Here is a 20,600-nt window from a genome sequence, read left to right as displayed (position 1 = left end):
AAAAAATGTATATATTAAATTATAAATATATATTTCAACAAATATTATATTATATATATATTTTATATAATACATAAAACATATTATATATTTTATAAAATATATAATGCTGAGTAGGACCAGGCCGATCTCGGGCCGGGCTTTTTTGACAAATCCCGAGTCCGGCCCGAGGTCAGGCCCGCGAGCCTAATTACATGGCCAATTCCGACTAGGGTGCGGGCCGGGCCGGGCCGGGCCATCGAGTTACCCGGCCCATGAACAGGTCTATATGTGAGTCAATGTTTTTAAGCATTTAGTTGAATTTAACAAAGTCATTTAATCACTTTTAATCCAAGTGATTTCTTTTCTTCGTACGAATTTGTTAATTCAAAAATTAAATAAGTATAAATATAAGATAGATTATAAAATATGTAAGTATTTTAATGTAATAGTTTGGCATACATGCTCAAATATGCTCCAATTTTCCTTGCATATAGAAGTACTACATGTGGAACTTAGAACTCTCACTACAATTTTTTTTTTTGTAGATTTGGGGTAGAAGCACTAAATGTGGTCCACCAATCAGCTAGAAATATAAATAAGAACCAAATTAATGAATTGGCTAAATAAAAAATATTAAGAATATAAAATATTATATTAAATCAATGATATCATTTACTTGGTGCTTTAATCTTCCTCTAGGAGATTGCCATATCTAAACTAAAAATCCTTTGGCATTGTTGTACTTGGATAATTCATTAATGATTACACTCCTCTTCTTTTATCCTTTTTAATCATCTCAATTATTTTAAAAAGCCTAGTTATAACCTCTTCATTTGATTCAATTTTCTCTTGATCATCATACTAAAATTGTAGGCTCAAAAAGTAACATGTTGCATGCAATGGTTGGTGGACTTGACATTCCCACCTTTTATCAATAATTAATTTTTTTTTTCATATTTTTTCTTCCTTCCACTAAATGCTTTGTCAATGGCCTCCTTTACCCTATCTATGGTCTCATGAATATAACAAATGGAAGGCTTGTTCTCACGATTCATCAACCTTAATACATTCTAAAGAGGACCATACATTATAAATGTAAAGATGATATCATTCCAAAATGTGATGCTTACTCTCCCCTGATCTTCTATGTTTTGTTCTTTTATCCATTTACTATCATCCCATTACTTTGAGTTAAACAAATCTCTCAAATTCTTGTTTTGTTTGTACATACTCTACAATGTGAAGCAGGAAGTAATAAAACGGGTTTTGTTGCTCGATCAATTCTTTTTGATTTGCAAACTTCCTCATTAGGTTCAATAAACCTAGATTGTTATAAATATTCCCCATAAATGCAATTACCCTCTTAATTATTCTCTTACAGTAGACAAGTTCCAAATGTTTTCCAATATTAAATCCAAATATAAGGCAACATATGGTGTTCATGTCAAATGAAGATGTTTTGCCATCAAGAACTTCCCTAATAATATAAGAATTAAAACAATTCAAGAAATAAGAATTTAAGAACTATGACTTTAAATGAAAATAATAGTAAAGTATAAAACTCTTGGGCTAAAACATAATTTGGTGCATTGTTTGTAATAACTTAGAGCATATTTTTCTCACTAATTCTGTCCACCATCTTGTCAAGCAAGACAACTAACCTCTCAATTGTTTTTACATCATTTGAAGCATCAATGCTCTCTAAAAGTATTGTTCCAACACGGCTATGGACCACAAAATTTATAAGAGTCCTCTCTTTTCTATTCATCCACCCATCGGACATAAGAGAGTAGACCCACTTTTCCCAAGATTCATTATGGTGTTGAAGCAATGTTTTATATAATCAACTACCTTCAAGAAAGGAACTCATAACTCATAGTAATTTAAGAGTTTTAATCCCAAACTACATATTTCCCTATTGCCTCTACCATTGCTTCAAGCGTGTGGTATATTCAAAAGAATATATACCGGCTTGGTAAAACCATTTAACAATATGTATGCATACCTGCTCTCCCCCCTTCTTTATTATACATATCACTATTAGTAGTTTGCTTAATCTTTTTTTTTTTTACTCTTTTCTCTGATTCACAATTTCTTCTAGATTAAGAATGTGAAAGAATTTATCCAAAGGCTTATTTGTGGTTTTATGGGGGGTTGTTTAGAATTTAAACCATATCCTGAACCTGAAGCAGAGTTTATATTTCCCCTATATTGGAAATGCAATTACCACCACCAAGATCCTGCACCCTTTCCCCCATTTCACCTTCATTTTTGAATATATGTTCAAAATCATCAAAATATAGAATTCTCCCCCATGATCTCCAACCGTGTCATCTTTTATTGACTTTTTTATTTGCATGTACGCTAATATTTCTTCTTTTACCTCTTCCGGGCATTTAGAATAAAATTTTAAATTCTCCTTCCACCAATTAAATGCTCTTTTGCTCTAAATATCCATTCATTTGCCACTTTGCCACAAAATTTGCAAGCGACAAAATTTGTGTTATTTGGGTTCCATATCCTATATTAGACTCAAATACCAACTTATAAAGTCAAGTTAATTATAAACAATTTATACTTAATAATAACAATTTACAAATTCAAGTACATAAATGTAAATCCACAACAAACTCTTAAGGCTTAACTATCTTGCAGTTTATTTCTATCATAGCTGCTCATCAAATAGCACTAAAATTAAATAACAAACTCTTAAGGCTTAACTATTTGCCATGACAAGATTGCAAGGCCAAGTGCTTGTGGCCACTATAGGTAAAATGAACTGCCGCTAAAAGTCCCTAAAACTACCGCTAGAGACTTTATTGGCAGCCCATTAACTGACACTAAAAGAACTGCTGCTATAAGTTTGGCATGCTTTATTTTAGCGGTAGCCATGGCATTTAGATTTATCATTTACCCAAATGTGGAAAGAAAAAGGACCCAACCATTACCCAATGTTGATCACAATTATCCAAGGACCCGGGTCTTGGTAGTGGCAGAATGATAAGCATACATGATCAACACAAACAATGAACAAAACTCAATTTTTGGTACCAAGACCCAACTCTTGGTTTGAGCCATTACCAAATCGAGTTAGACATGTATATACAAGATTTGATTTTATCACATGGGGCCTAAAGATGATCCCAACTTAATTTTAACTTCTTTGGATAATATTGAACCCAACCCTTCTAGTGTTTGTTTTTGGTAGTGGTGGAATGACAGACATGCATGGCCAACACCAAATAAGATGACAGAGTAGCAAGAGTAAGAGAGTATAAATCATAAATCTTTGCATGATACCTAGATTGCAACAAGATAGAAGAGTGAGTTTAGATGCTTCACCTTGAAAGCAGGGTTGTGGTAGTCATCGTTATGCACCGAGTGCAATGTCCTAAATATAGGATGATTTGGAGTATCATATTGCCCAACGCATAAATCAAGTCCAACAAAAGCTATAATTTTTCTCTTATTATGACCAGCATCAACATCCACAATCACACTTTTCTGATGATGGGTATAGATTGTCCCAACATCCTGATAAATAGAAAAACTGAGAAAGATAGATTTAATACAAATGTTTTGTATCACATACTAAATTGGAATAGATAAGTAACCAAAATTTCTTGTTACTTAATTTCTTACATTTAGAAAAAGTTCTATATTTCTTATAAAAAATGGTAAATTTCTTAAACTATCGTTATGGTTTGATTGCTAATCGAGTAAGTGTATTCTTATTATTTGAAAATTGACTAACAGTACTACTAATTCTTCCCTAACGCCCGTTAATACTCCGTCACAATCTATGCACATGTGACCCCAGGTGACTTATACAATTTTTTTAAAACCCAATGTTACCCTCGTACCTTGAGCCCCCACTCTCTCTCTCTTCTAAGACCTCCCCCTCCGCCTCTGTCTCTCTCCGGTCTCTCTCTCCATTCTCAAACCTCCCCCTCTGCCTCTCGTCTCTCTCCCCTTCTCTGTTCCTCTATTTCTCTCTTTCTCTCATTGTATGCTTGCATACTAATCAACTCAGATTAGTACTAATTCAAAATACCTCTTTTCATTTCTTGTTAGTCTTTGGTTATCTACCGTGTTCAGATCCGCCACTACAACTCATTGTTGTAGTAGTGGTGGCGATGATGAAATAGTAAAATGAGAGAGGACACAGAGGAGAGAAGGAGAAAGAAAAAAAAAAAAGAGAAGGTGTGAGAGAATAACAGAGATCAGAGAGAAAAGTGCCATCATCGCTTCTGGTTCGAGTAGAGGTCGACGATGAAAGGTACTATAACAGGAGAAGAGAGAAATGGGAGAGAATGGCCGGAGGGGTGCCACTGGTTCACCGCCGCCCCTCTGTTTTCGTTCGAAGAGTGGTCATCGCCGTCCCAGTCAGACAGAGAGAGAGAGAGAGAGAGCGAGAGAGGGCCACCCCTGGCTACACATCCCGGTCAGCGTGTGAGCAAGAAGCCGCCATCAACGCTGAGCTCAGAGTGGATGGCTACGTTAGCCCATTCCTAGTCACCAGATAACAGGGGACAAAGTGGGAAGCCACGATCGTCTGGCCAAGATCTTTGGTTGAACCTCTCTTTAACGATAAAAGATCTTCTGTCTTCAACAGAAACTGATCCATTAACCGAAGGGGTGCCGCGGGTTCACTACCCCTCTGTTTTCATTCGAAGAGGGATCATCGCCACCGCCGGAGCGAGAAGGGGAGTGCCGCTGGTTCACCATTGTGTGTAGCTGTGTCTTCACTCTTCAGCGTTCGAAGAGGGGTGCCGTTGGTTCTCCGCCCCTCTGTTTTCGTTTGAAGAGGGGTCATCGCCGCCACCGGAGCGAGAAGGGAGGTGGCGCTGTGTGCAGCTGCGTCTTCACTCTTCAGTGTTCGAAGAGGGGTGATGCTGGTTCACCGCCTCTCTGTCTCTTTCTTCTCTCATTTATTTTTGCATTTTGATTCATTGTTCACCATCGTCTCTAAAACTCCCAAACTCGAGCTAGACATCATAGCGGCGACAAACCGTAGATTCTCTAGCAGGCAGAATCCGATGTTATGAAAGGGGTTTTTAGGTGCAAAAATGACAGGGATGTAAGTGCTGAAATCACTGAGTTCAGTGTTTCTTTCCCTTTTTATCTATTTTATTTTAAAAATTTAAAGAAGAATAAAAGGTAAAATAGTCTTTTTTGCCTTTCTATTAATGATAAAGAAAGAATTAGGCAATTGTCAGAAATTTCAAACAGTAATAGTACACTTAGTTAATTAGCAGCTAAACCATAAAGGTAGTTCAAGAAATTGATCCTATAAAAAATAACTAATATGAAATTTTAGATCCAAGAAATTCAAAAAGAGAAATCATATATCAGGAAATAGCACTAGACAAACATCCAGCCACATAAAACATAAAATAAAACCTGATTGAAAGATTGAAAGACCCTAACTAAATAATAATAATGCATAAAAAAGTTGGAGGGACTTCAAATGATATATGAGAAAGACGAGCAAATTGTGGAACATCTTAGATTAGAAACTATCTCAGTTAGCACAATTGGGAAATAATCCATGATAAAGAAGCAAAGGTCATCAGGGGAAGTGATCTAATGTTTGTAAAGAACCTAAATTTACTGGGGAAGTGAGTTCTAATGTGCAGTAATTGTTTCGATTATTAATAAATGAAAATCGAGGAAAGATTGTTCAATGTAAGAGGCTCGCCTATGTATCTGAAATTTACACAATGATTAGGCTTGTCATTAGCATCAAAAGAACATGCCTATATAAAATGTCAAGAACTCCAATTATATCTAGCTTGATATTAGTAGGCTACAAGGAACTTTGTGAAAGAAAACTTTGTCTGAGCACCTAAATAATTGACAAATAAACTGCATTGTGTGAAAAATTGTTGACAGCCTGAATGACAAATATTCAAGTAAATATTGAGGATTCTTGACTCATGAGAAAAAATGGTATTTTTAAGTGTCTATTGAAAGATTGATGGGTAGACTGCCAACTGCTATCACATCAATGAATGACAATTCAGGACTTAACCTTAAGCTATTTAATACAGGACAATCTCAAATAACTATAAATGGCATCTATAAAATTCATGCATAATATAAAACACCACATTAATATTTAAAACAATCACACCTAAATTAAAATCAAAGGTCAGATATGGAGACAAAATAATGATTTAGCTCTAACCTGTTGTTTGACCTAGCTATGTTTTTTCCTAGCAGATTGGGGACAAAAGTAAAACTTTGACTGAAGAGTTCTTGAGAAAATTGTAGGTTTCCTCATCATGAATTTGCATCAGTACTTCCTACATTGTAAAATTATACTACATGTTATATAATAGCTTAGAATCTCCCATTCTTTGTGATAAAAAAAAAAAGCACCCATTGGATTATTCTCTTCAAGTTGTATCATTTTGAATTGCTTTAGTAAATGAGTCCATAAAATTGACAGTGATGATAAACCATTATGCATGCCTTTTACACTGAACACAGGAATTGGTAAAACAAACCCTTTTCCTCCATTCCACTCTATCCGAAGTCATATATTATGTTAAATATTAGCTAATAAAGCCTTTCCCACTACCCGAACCTTGGTTCTAACAACAACAACAAGAACAGTAACAATAGTATGCTAACCATATAATAAGAAAAAATAGAACAACAACAACAACGATAGTAACAAGAAGGATATCGGAAATGGAATTATAAAATAATTGTCATCACCATGAATAGGAACAATAAATATGAAGGTTAATCTGATTACCATTTTATAACCCAAAACATTATGTAAAGTTGGATCACCACATAAAAGAAGCAGAACTCTCACACCTTCCCATGACTTGGACTTGAGAAGGTCCCCTCGGGTGGAGTTGGATGCACAACCATCTCAGATCAGTCTCACATTGTGGTACACTGACCACCCAGTAATGTAAATTAACCAAACCAGTAAATATAAATTCAAAGCCATTCATAAATTGTAGAAAAATAGACTGCCAAGGTCAGCATAGTTGAAACTTAGTCAGCTTAAAAGTTACACATAAATACCTCCAATGAAAGCTCTGATAACAGTCATTGTGCCCAATTACTATAACGAGTAAGCTACTAAATTCATCTGAATTTTTTGATTAAATTTTCTTGTTATACTGATCAATTTTTTGCTATAGAGCATATATTTGAAGCACTTATCAGATTCTATTCAACACTTATCATACTCCGCTGTGATTTCAAATTCTATTCAACACTTATCAGAGCTCCTTGCCATGATTTCAAACAAATTTGTATCTTTTCGTAGGTCAAATAAGGATATTAATCTCATTTCCAATAAGTCTCTTTATTTAAGATTTATTTATTTTTTTTTCATCTAATTATCAAATTAGATTTGAAAGAAAAAAGAAATCACAAAAATAAAGTATGTGTTTGGTTCCGTTTACTTTTATTGAATAAACGTTTGTATTTTATTTGTTGGTAAAACCAAGGTAATAATTACAACCGTTTATGACAATTAGGTGCCACTAGGATCCACATCAGCGTAATAGTGAAAAAATGCTTGACCGTTTGTGAAAGCTTTAAAAAAATAACTTCCACAAACGGTTGGTGTGCACAAAAACTGAAATCCACTTTTATCATTTTTTATGCATTCGTAAGAGCAAGAGAGAGAATCCGCTGAAGTGATGCCTATGTGGCAGCGTTTATTGAATAAACGCCCACGGAACCAAGCACCCTAAAAGAAAAAGAAATAACAAGAAACTGTTCTTTCTTTCAGATCTATAAAACACTAGGAAGAAAAAAGAATCAGGCCCCATTTGGTTTGCAGGAATAAGGGGTCTGGAATCGGAATCAAAATGGGCTATTCCGATTCCAACTGTTTGGTTGGGCGGAATCAGAATTCCATTCTCATTACTGTTAGAATGACATTTCCCCATTTGAAGAAATGGTCATTCCTTACAGGGGAAATCTCATTCCTGTTGATTTCAATTTTCACTCCCATTCTTATTTGAACTAAACAAATTAGAGAAATAAACCATTCTGATTTTGAATTTAAAAAATTTCGATTCCAATTCTGATTTCAACTACAAACCAAACGGATCCTCATTTATTGACTTATGGCTCTCAATCTGTCATTGTTATGTTGTGCGAGTGTGAGTGACATTAAATCATTAATCAAAAGATTCAAAACTAACAAAGCAAAAGCTGATAAAGAATATGTCTGACAAAAGTAAAAATTAATATATAATGCCCAGCCTCGGCCTTGAAATGAGCAATGTAGCCCAGCGTTGAATTGACCAGGCCAACTATTGCAGGCAGTGACATGAAAAGTGTAGACCTAGTCCGGCCCAACCCCACTTCACGTTAGTAGAATCCTTGTATTTGTTTGATTGTTTCCTATCTGTGCTAAGCCTCGATTTCTCAGGACCCATTTGATAATGCTGAAGTGACTGAACTCAATGGCTGATCGCTTTATCTTGTAGTAAATGACTAAATGTTTTTAGGGAGGTTATATTCTTAGTGGCTGAAACTGAATTGGGTTGATTATCATACATTTGAATAGTTTCTTATTTAATTATTTTATTTAATAAAAGACAAAACAATAAGTTACTCAGTTCAGCCCCTTCGGCTGTGTTTGATTTGATAGAAAATAAGAGAAAAATATAAAGTTTATAAGCAATTTCAAAAAATTTGTTAAAAGGTTTCCTCAAGATATATAATTTGAAACTCCTTGAGCCCGTATAGCTATGATATCATTGGGCAACCTAATTAGGAATATTTATCTATATTACCTTCTCTAATTATTTAATGACCGTTTGATTTGCTCATTGGGCCCAATGAGCCCATTATTTTTAAGCTTGGGCTGTATGTCTATGCGGTTGCAAACTCCCAGGCCCAACCAGCCCATTATCTTTGATCTACAAGTGAAACTATAAGGCCTTCGTAAATTTATGCTGCTGACGGGATATGTTTGGCTCTTCAAAGTTGTTCCCTTCGATTAACTACTACAGACCTTACAAAAGAAGAAAAACAAATTTGTGTTTTGGATAAGCTTCAAGATTTGTGCTTTTGAAGCATAAAGTTCCAATTTTAGGATTTGTATTTTGGGGTTTAAAAGTGCTTTGGCTTTAAATTATGTTTTTATACTTTTGGTCTTGTTCCTACGGCCCGCTCAAAAGAAAAAGTTTATTCAAACAGAGCCTAAGTTAGCAACCATTAATCAATATTATCTCGTTCAATGTGATCAATATTTCACCTTTCACCGTATTCTTTCATTTCAAACCCATTGTATTTATGCCATTAGCATGGGCCTTTACCATATATTCAGGAGAGTTGGGCTTACTACTTGCTTATGATTTCCTCTGAAAGCCCAACTAAAGTGGTTAAATGACAACAAATTTCCTCTGAAAGCTCAATATGGTCTAGACATGGGCCCCACTATGGGTGCTTAGTGAAGGCCAATTCATGGGCCTGATGTTCATTGTCAGGCCTAGCTAGGGATAGCTCACAAGCTTTGATGGGCTCCCTTTGGATGATTTAAACAACATTGTACAAGTATTTTGGAACCTTTTTTTTTTTGCTAAAATTGTACAAGATTCTTAATTATTTAAAGACATGAAAAATAGGGGAATTATCTTAGAAAAAAAAGCACTTGAAGCGTGTGGACTTTTAAAAATATCTTCATATATTACTATATAAATTGGATACCCTACTTAGGAGAGTGCACGCAGATAAATTATCTTACTGCATTTATAATTAAATAGCACAATATAGTTTCTTTAGCAAACTTTTAGCCTCCTAAACTATAAGAAATCCATATACAAACAAATGGCACAGATTTTTTATTGCTTTTGGTTATTCTAATATAAAAAATTTTATATTTAACAGATGGTGAGATGGCAACTTTACCACTGAGGTTCTGTTTGTTTGCAAGGCGGTTTCATTTGCATTATGGGATATAAATCAGAAGAAAACTAGAGACCTCTGGAATTTGACTGAACTCTGAACTATACATTCTTGTTAGAAAGTTGGGGGAAGAGAAGACATGAAGAATTGAAGATTATGCATGTCTAACTCCAGGAGTGAGATAAATACCATGTTTTAAGTAGCCAAGACAACACCTTATTCATAATATTGAGTAGGAAGTAATTATCTCTAATTCAGATGAACTAACTTTCAGAACTAGCTTTGTCTCATAATGCTAGCTGATAATATATAGTTTTCATAATTGTAGAGATTGCTACATTCAACTGTAGGTTAAGTACAATACATGTCTTTGGGAAATATACAGATCCAGAGTGAAATTTATTATCTTTTATAAAATGACATGCTAAAGCATTAACGTTGCATTTGGTTGCAGTGCAATATTATTTCCACTAATACAAATCATTGGGAGTGCAAATGAAAAAAATGCAAATTCTCGTTTATTTTATTTGGGGGTTTTATTTTGTTCTGCTTCATGTCTTAATTTACTTCATTTGTATTACAATCAAACAAAATAAGATAAAATTTGAAAGAAAAATAAGTCAGAATTTGCACTGTCATGATTTTGCATCAGTGCAAATTTATTTGCATTACAACCAAACATAGCCTAACGTGCAATTTCTAATGCCATGAGGAAGCCACCACTCAAACTCTCTTGACAGTTTACATCACCAACAGAATAGCTTGATGGGTTACCAAGCAAATACTCTGTTTCCTCATGGTTTTGTTGCACCCATGGATGCTCTTGAAACCTTCTTAGGCCTTCAAGCTCAGCTGCCACTTCCTTCATTGTGGGTCTATCTTCCCCTTTCACCTTTAGGCATCTCCTTGCAAGTTCAGCAACTGCCATCAATTGCTCTTTGTTTTTCTCATCCACAATTCCATCCTCAAGAATTTGGAACAGTCGATTCTCTTTCATTGAAGAAACAAAATACATTGCCAGACTTTTATATTCCCCAGGTCTCTCTAATGACAGAGGCTTTTCCCCAGTTAAAATCTCTGCAAGAACAACCCCAAAACTATAAATATCACTTTTCTCTGTTAGTTGACCTGTATGAAAACATTCTGGATCCAAATAACCAAGAGTCCCCTGAACCAATGTAGTCATTTGAGTCTGATCTAAAGGAACCAACCTTGAAGCACCAAAATCGGATACTTTTGCAACATAGTTTTCATCTAATAATATATTAGCAGATTTCATGTCTCTATGAAGAACTGGTATGGAATGTGCAGAGTGCAAATATGCCAATGCTCCAGCAGTTTCAGCTGCAATTCTGAGTCGGTCTTCCCAAAGAATGGATGATTCATTGCTCTCATGGTGGATGTGTTGCGAAAGGGTTCCATTGGAGATGAATTCATATACCAGCAAAGGTACCTCTGTCTCTAAGCAACAACCCAAGAGTTTCACTACATTTCTATGGTTGATTTGGGAAAGAATCTCAACTTCATTTATAAATTGTGAAATCTGGCTTTTGTCCATTATTTTTGATTTCTTAATGGCAACTATTCTATTATTCGGTAAAATTCCTTTATAAACTGTACCGTAGCCTCCTTGCCCAATAACTCGACTCTCATCAAAATTTTTGGTTGCCTTCTTTAGGTCTTCCTCTGTGAAGATCTTGGCAATTTCTGAAACACCTCTACGTGAAGCAATTTGTTGTTGCAATAGTAAGCCACCATTTTGTTGAAAGAATTTCTCTCTGAGTAGGATAAGCCTTCTTCTCCTAATTGTCCAATACAACAAACAACTACAAACAAGGAGAGACAAGACGCCGAGACAAGTGCCTGAATGGTGAAACAAATAAATATAAAAAAAAATTACAAGTGTACAAATCTAAGCTTGTCCAATAAAAAATAGTTTATAATAAGGCTACTGATTTTAAAGTCAACATCACATAGGCATATTCTTAGGTCTAAGGTCCCGATCACTTTTGGGTAAATTATTTACCCGGGTAAATGTAATTACTTGAATAAATTTTTCTTAGGTAAGCTTGTCCAAGAACATTTACCTATGTTTTTTATTTCCTAGGTAAATAAGATAATGACCATTTTAATCATAAAAATCTATTATTAAAAAGGGCATTTTTGTCCTATTCAAGTGTTGACAACTTTCCCCTATGTGGGAAAGTTATTTACCCACCTAGGAGCTGGTAAGTGATACCAGGAAAATAAACTTTTCCTAGTTCCCACATAAAACTGAAAAAAGAACTAAAATTCTTGATCAATAAGAACCAAAATCCCATTGACCTAACTTTCCTTTCTCTCCAAATCCAAAAAAAAAAAAAACCCTAAATATTAGTTATGGGTCAGAATTGGGCCATGGGTCGACCCCATTACTATTGAAACTTGAATGCATCCAAAAGGGCTCTTCAAGTTCAAAAATTAGGTTTTATTTAAAGTAGTTAAACAATTAAACAGGGTGCAACTTGGGTGGGGTGGGCCAGGTTAAAGGCCAATCCAGCCCATCCTTCGGATCTAGACCTCAGGCCTAGGCTAGCCCAAGTACCCAACCAGAGGTCAAAGTTTGATTTTCTCAACTAAAGCTAACACAACATCAGTTTTGGCTCGGCCGTGTTGTAGTTAGCATATCTCAGCTTTGTGCACCATGGCCATCTGCTGCAGCCGCAGTTGTTCTACTTATATTTGCAGCTAAGGAGTATGCTTAATTATTTTTCTAATAGTTTTGGCTGTGAATCGTGACCGAGTGGGTATGGTAAGAAGATATTAGCTAGAATTACATACCTACAGCAATTTTAATCCCAAGAATTCTCTGGTTGACATCATCTGGATCAGGTATACAACCTTGACCGCCTCTAATACCATCACCATGGTAGCCAGCCGGGCAAGAACAATAGAAACTCCCAGCTGTATTATTACACTGTAATAAACAGTTATTAAGGTTTGGATCGCTGCACTCATCAATATCTGACAGACCAATCAAGTTTGATATTCAACTGGTTAGTTGGTGAGCTTAAAACCAAGCAAGATATATGAACTGTGAAGTCAAAGCCAATAATAAATAAACCAATTAAAACTAGAGGAGCCTATTTTGTTAGATATATAGTACCTTGGCAACCCGGAGATAAATAGGGATTTCCACGATAACCTTGTGTGCAGTTGCAAAGATATCCCGGTCGGCCATTAATGGAATTATAGCAGTAGCTGTTCTCATGGCATGCATAAGTGTTGGGGTTTCTTTTAGCTTCTTCACATGCCTCATTTCCAACAGCCCAGTCGAGGATCACCGGAAATTCCGTGGCATTGAAATCTTGGAGGTATGAAGATGAGAAGTTGAACTGATTTTCTTCAACTAGAAAAGCATAGCTACATGGATTGAAGCTGAGGATATTTGCATGGTTGTTTTTGCTTGCGATCTTTATATCATACTTCATCACACCTTTGGGAATGGTGGTCTGGCAACAACCTATGCCAGCACATGAACCATTAATCACGTTAGCTATATCGTCACACAGAGAAATGCACCCACTGGTGTAGCTTTGGCCTTCCGTGCCGTTGATAAAAGCTATGGTGTCACAGCCAATGGCTGTGAACCTGTTGCGAGTATCTGAGAATGTGAACTGGGCTAGCTCTGTCCAAGTTGAGTAGTGGTCATCCTGTCTGCTCTTATTATAGCAATCCCAGGCCATCCATACATGGATGCGCAGGTACCCATAGAGTAGTGATATTTCAAGTACGTCAATATTACCATTTGGTAAGAAGAGTTTTGGAGGGCTGGAGGAGGAATTGCAAGTAAGATTGAACTGTTCATCTATGGAACAGTGGTCACCGATGCCAAATGGGTATGGAACACTGACGTTTCCGCATTTGTCTGGGCAACCAGACTTACTGGTCTGGGACTGGGAGGCCACCGTGGCTGCTCTGATCTCTGAAAGTAAGATTAACAGAAACAACAACCTAAGGAAAGGCATTCCTCTCTATCTTCACGTTGGTTTCTTGAGGCTGGAGCTGGAAATATTCATTCCCTGATGACCTTTTGGATGGATGGAGCCTTTTTATATACGTCTTTCAGCGATGAAATTTCTCCTTGGCCCTCACGTTGATTTTGTCAAACAGAAATTATTAGTCACTGATATAGACTAGGGGCCTGCACTGTACCGGTCCCGGACTACTGGACCTGAAACGTTTGGGGTTGGATAACTGGACGTGAAACGTTTGACATGGGACCGGATCTGCTCCTTACACCTGGCGTCTCACACGCACATCCTATACCATGCATTGAAAATATCTCCCCTACTTATTAATTATCAATGCACGGTGGATGATCACCTTTTTTTACCAAAAAAAACAAACAAGAAATAATTATAAAAGACCAAATGCTGAAAAGTCGGAATCAGTTCAATAGACCCGTCACCGACCGATAGAGACGATCTTTCTAGTATTTGTATTTGATAGGACGATCAGGAGAATGCAATGAATTTTACGAAAAAGAAAAGTATGCATGCGAAGAAAGCAACACAAATTTGAAACTCGTTTTCTCTGGGGGCCCGTTTGGGAGGACTTCTGCGTTGGAGGGGAGTTATATTGATTGAACCGTAATGATTGAGTATCTGTGTTCCGAATAAGTTACTTGGAGTAGCTTCGATTTACAGTGGTGTTCGGAATGTTAACATTAGTTTTTTGGATTTTCGCCAAACACAATTTCAATTTTTATGAATTCCATGTGAGGTCTAGCTCTGAATGCGAGAAGCTGTATCTTGAAAAGCCGTAAAACCATGTTTGGTGAAGTAAAAAATATGCTTACCTGACTTACCAGTTCATTTTTCAATGAAACCATCTTTATTAACTTCTCCAAAGCGGCTGCCTCATTGCAGCTCAATCAATGGTGAAGCCCCCCCTTCAAACAGACTCTTAATTTGAATCTATGATTTAAAAGCTTAACTGGAGACAAACCCTACATTCTTTAACAGTGATGGGTTATCGGTTGAATTGGGTTGAATGGGTTAGAGCATTAAAAAGATCTATAAATTAGAAATGTGAATAGGTTGGGTCAGGTTGGTGTGGGATAGCATGGATGGGTTCCAAATGGATTATTAGGTGGTGTTTAGGAGTATTGTTGTTTCTTTGTTAAATCCATGCAACACTAAATCAGTATATGTTTGGCATCAATGCTATAGATGTATGGATTGGAAGTACGTTTTCTTTGAAAATGTTGCTGTTAGGTAGGACATTTTTTGGAGCAATAGCAATATTTCCTATTTGGTACCAATGCTCCAGGAAACGTTTTCAACACTATTAGTATCCATTATCCAGTGCCATGTCGCTGCCACCTCACGTCCATGTTGGCAACAACGAGCTACAGCTCCAGGAATTACCAATTTTGGCGTTGTTCCAAGCCATACCTTCCCGATTTTCAAGGTATAGCTTAGAGCACCAATTTTTTTATGAAAAAATGGTTCCAAACAAATGTCCATTTCTTGGAAAACCGTTTTTCCAACATGAAGCTGATGTGGTGCCGTTTTCTGGAGCAACGGCAACGATGCAAAACAGACGCTAGAAAACAATGATATCTTGTTTGATTGTGTCGTTGCCACCTAAGCAATTGTAGCAATGAAATCTAAATGTTAAGTTCTTAAAAATAGAAACTGTAACTTTGGATATGAGAAAGTTTGTTTGATTATTTAACAAACTAATTAACAATTGAATAAAGTGAAAATAAAAAATTATAAATAATGGAATTGATTAAAAATCATAAATAATAAAATCGTTTTAAAAAAACTAAGTAATTAGTTAGTATTGATAATAAATAAATAATTTATTATTGATCAATTAAATTAATAAGTTATATTTTTAATATCATTAGTAATAATTATTTTTATAATTAATTACATAATTATTTTTTAGATATTTTGCGAATTAATTCATTAATAATTAATTAACTAGCCCTTAACAATTATGTATATCATAGTTAATTAATAAAACAAAATTATTAAATAATTTAATAAATAATAAAATAAATATTAGTAGACAATAAAATAATTAAATATGTAATTAAATAATATATATAATTAATAAAATAATAATAATAATTTTTAATTATTATTATTATTATTATATAGGATTTTCAAATTATAGCATAGGTAAATGGAAAAAGCTTTTTGGGGGGTAATTTTTAGAAAACAAAAAGTGAAGTCAACCGAAAAGATAAAGAATGGATGATGAGACATTTTAAGGCTGAAGTGAACAAATGGTACTAAAGGCATTAATTGTCTCTCAAAATGCATGAACGCTTTTTAGCATTCAGCTTTAAGAGGCTACGAACATGCACTGAATTTCTCTTTTTGTTTAGTAAGGTATTTCTTACCGCCAATTTTCCAAAACTGAAAAAAAAAAGGCTATGACCACTATGCCTTATTGCATAAAAAAATGTCATAGAATGCTTCGAGAGGTGGGTTTCCGTGCGTTCATTTTTTCAGGAAGCTATTTACCCATTTTCATTTCATTTCTTAGGTAAGGCAATGATCATTATACCATAAAAAAATTACTATTAAAAGGGTAATTTTGTTCCATCCAAGTGTTAGAAAATTTGTCCCTCTGCGAAAAAGTTATTTATCTACTTGAGAGATGGGTCCCAAGAAAAATGAAATTTTCATAAATCTCACATAAATCCAAAAATAGTAACATAGGTATCTCGGTCAATGTGAACCAAAATCCCATTGACTAACTTTCCCCTCTCAAAATATGAAGAGAGAATGGTCCCCAAGAACCAAATTAATAATTAGTCATGATAATCAGATTTGATCCAAGAACCAAAATCCCATTTGTAGGCAGAGTTTCCTCAAAGAATGAAAATGAGCAAGATGGGACATGATTATTTTTCATGTTACAAGCTACCTCAATTTTTGTGCTATGGTCTGATTTTTCATTCTAAAAAGAATGTGACACATGACAAGAATTTTGTAACCAAACACTCTAATGTTATTCATTCTTGCTCAGAGTGAGCAAGAATTAAAAGAATGAAACCCACAACAATGAACCAAACATGGCCTTAGTTACCCAATGTGGAATTGTTTTTTTGGGTAAAAAGACAATGATGCAAACATCCCCTTAATTAATCAGTTCTACCATATAGACAAGAACCAAACTAATAATTAGCCAGTATAATCAGGTCTGATCCAATTAGATGCCTGACATCTTTAGGGGGCATTCTACAACATGAATGCTTTTGTTTCCATTTGTTTTTGGAATCGTCACATCAGCAAAGAACAAAAACATGTTCTTGAATTCTGTTCTGTTTTCAAAGGGAAAAACATGTTGATTTTCTTTCATAAAACTATACATATTTTTGGAACCAACAAAATGTTGGTTTTTAAAACAAAAACAATTTTCTAATATAGAAATTATATCATTTATGGAACATGGTGATGAATAATCAAATGAAAACATGTTCTTAAAACTGGACTTAAGAACACGATTTTGATTTCAGTTCTGAAAACAAAACACATACACAAACAAGAACATGTTTTTTATGTTATTGTTTTAAGAAACAATCTGTTTTCAAACAAGATGATTTTGATTTGTTTTTGGAACCAGCAACAAGAAAAACAATTCATGTATAGAACACATAAGTTTTCATATTTTGATAAACATAAATTTAAAAGGCTTTGGAAAAAAGACAGAATATAATAAACTTTTTTTAACCAAACTTATTGTATATATTGTTTATGAAAATTTTAAGACAGAATATAATAAAAATTACAAGAAAATATAGGCACTTATATATGTTTTTAACTATAACTGATTTGGAACTTAATCAGTTTGGACCAATCCCTATCAAATTATTATTTGTGATGCAAACCATACATGAAACCAGAAATAATATAATTGTTTTAATCGATTTTACAACTGACAGCTCTAAAATAATTAAATTGAACGTTTACATGAGAAGGCCATAAATACCACAGGTTCAACGCCAAGCAAAATATCTTCTGGATTATCTGGATCAAGCCTTTCAAATGTTCAAAGTTAAAAACCCATTTTAGGTGTTATAGAGCTCCAATCGGACATTACAAATAATCAAATAATCAACTGCCCCCTTGGATTTTAAAAATGTTCAAAATTGATTGCTTCAACGCTGATATATGAATACTCAGATTCGTCCCTAGACTAACTTAACATCATAATCCACTTTCCACTTTGGAATTGGTCTAAACTAGACTTTTATTTTCTGCAAAATGTTGCATTGCATCAATCAATACTACAATTACCAGGCTTTGGACTCGAACTTATTAGAATTTTAACAAAAGTCAATCCTAAGCCCGGCCCATTAATATGTCTAATCCGTAAAAATTTTTCTTCAGCTTTGCAAAGTCAATAAAAGATTATTCTATTTTTATTTCCAACCCATAATTTCTACTAATCAAAAGCCCAAAATATACCATATATAATTTGATATTTTGATGGGATGAGAATAGCTGAGTTAATAATTATTACTAGCATACAAACGTGTAGTTACTGCATGCAACTATCATGAAGGTAATCTACAATTCCAATCTTATACAGGAATAACCCTCACATGACACTCCCAAACAGGATCTGTTATTCCAATCCAATTATATTTTATTTGGTTGATTGTTTAAATTGAGGGATCGGATTTGGATTTTGAAAACCGGATTAGGTGCAGATCCAGCCCCTTTGGTCCCATAAAAAACTGAGCCTATTTAAATGTACAAATATGCATGATTAATTTATTTGGTTTATCTATCATTTCATTATTACACGAATTTATTTTATAAGTAAAACACGGATTAATTCAATTCTAATTGGACTTACTCAAAATAGTTTATATTTTACAGTATTTTTCATTTTCAATATTATAAGATATTAATAGACTTTTGCTGGCTTTGGCTGTATGATGGTTGATATTAAGCTAATGAACTTCCCACCGAGGTTGAAACAGGCATCGTCTTTTGAATTATTCAAAATCAAAAAGGTACTAGCCTCCAAACAAGCTTCGATGATAAACATTTGAGATGGGCTACGAAAACTAGTGATATGTCCATCCTTAGGGCCTATACAAACCCAATTGTGTAATTGTTTTGTAAAATAATACAGAAGTGACCCTCTTTTGGGCCATTTTTTTTTATCATAAATGGGATTCTGGAAAAAACACTTTTTGAGATTTTTTTTTTTTAAACGCTTTTATTGGTTGACATGTCACTAACGTTTTTGTTCAAAATAACTTCATGCAAATGTAAAAAACTAAAAAGGAGAGGACTTTATTTTTTCCCTTTTTTTCAAATGGGTGTTTTTTTTATGCAGAAAGCCCATACTGATCTTTTCACCAAACAGTTTTTTGAGTGGCCTGAAAATCACAAAAAGCCTATTAAAACAACACTCCCAAACTCTGCCTAAGATAAAGATCTAAAGATCTGAAGGTTAACACACCAAGGGTCTACTAATTTAACCTCAGCGAGCTGGATTAGGGTTTTCGTCAATCTATAGACTAATCCAAGACGTAGACATAGTTCTTGGAACCAAGTCTGAACTGTTCCTGGAGTAAAGCGAGAGCTTGCTAACCCAAGCCCAGGCTAGTCTAAAATTTACAAACTCAGGTTGGGTTCAGGCTTGAGGCAGGTTTGAGCTATTCTACCGGGACAAACTGTGCCTATAAGATTTCTTTTCACTCAATAAAACATTTCATTAGGTTTACGCTTTGGTTATTACACAGATTTTAGGTGTAAAAGGTGCAATAAATTCAACACAGAGCAGTGGTGGATCTGATACCTTCCTTTTACCAGTGGGGCTAAACAGGGTGGATTCAGGATGGAGACAATACTCTCTATTTCCGCCCTGATCCTTTGGGGGGGAAGGTTAACCTCCACCCCTAATCCATGATGGAGACATCAGACGAGTTCTCCATCAGAGACCCAAATCCTCGACTTTTTAGTAAATTAGGGGAAAAATAATTACTTAAAATAAAGGAAAAGCTTTGACCCAACTCCTGGGTTCTCCATTGGAGTTAGGGTAGTGCGGGGACTTTAATTTCCATCTCCTCCAAGGTAGTCTCCATCCCTGACCCGATTAGGTCAGGTAAGATTGAGTTGTTGAAAGATACGAAATGAGGAAAAAATACAAAAGAAAGAAAAGGAAAGTAGAAAAAAAGATAAAAGTTAGAACCCTAAGCTCAAACCTCATAACTTGGTTCACATGGGAATAAGGACATGGGTGTCATTCTTGTATATGTTTTTCTTTATTTCTTAATTATTCATATCTAAAAAAAGGACCTTATTTCAAACAAGCAAATTTTACTTGACCCCTCCTATTTTATTTGAGTGGGGGCAATTGTAAAAAGAAAAATTAAATTTATTCATAAGTTTCATAATTATGTATTTTTTTTTTCCAATTTTCCAATCTCAGTGGGGAGAATTGCCCACATTGACTTCAACATAGATTTGTCTGCAAGGGCACAGAGGAAATCACCATTCAAATATAATACATAGGAGTGCAAGCTTAGCGGGTTAGGATTGGGATTTTGTCAAAATTTTAATGGTCCAACCCAAAGCTTGAGCTTGGGATAGTGTAAATTGTTAACTTAAACCAACCCAAGTTGCACACCTACAAAATACATTCCTATTGTAGTATTGTATATGCAAAAGATCAGGCAATGCATTGATGGGTCAGTCCAG

At 34.9% G+C, this 20,600-nt stretch overlaps 1 protein-coding gene across 1 annotated transcript; it reads right to left on the bottom strand.

The window, feature by feature from the left end:
- Window positions 1–10,477: 10,477 nt before the first annotated feature.
- LOC148852398 (wall-associated receptor kinase 5-like) lies at window positions 10,478–13,918 on the bottom strand. Its single transcript, XM_088947128.1, has 3 exons — window positions 13,022–13,918; window positions 12,697–12,879; window positions 10,478–11,739 (listed from the first exon to the last, which is right to left on the bottom strand). Exons 1-3 carry the CDS (start codon window positions 13,881–13,883, stop codon window positions 10,562–10,564), a joined length of 2,223 nt encoding a protein of 740 aa, XP_088803254.1. The 5' UTR covers window positions 13,884–13,918; the 3' UTR covers window positions 10,478–10,561.
- Window positions 13,919–20,600: the final 6,682 nt, after the last annotated feature.

Source organism: Nelumbo lutea, chromosome 5 (assembly GCF_056320005.1).
Source record: "Nelumbo lutea isolate HS-2025 chromosome 5, American lotus-T2T, whole genome shotgun sequence".
In the NCBI taxonomy this organism is placed as follows: domain Eukaryota; kingdom Viridiplantae; phylum Streptophyta; class Magnoliopsida; order Proteales; family Nelumbonaceae; genus Nelumbo; species Nelumbo lutea.
The sequence above is the reverse complement of the archived record's forward strand: the minus strand, read 5'-3'. Positions and strand labels throughout refer to the sequence as shown.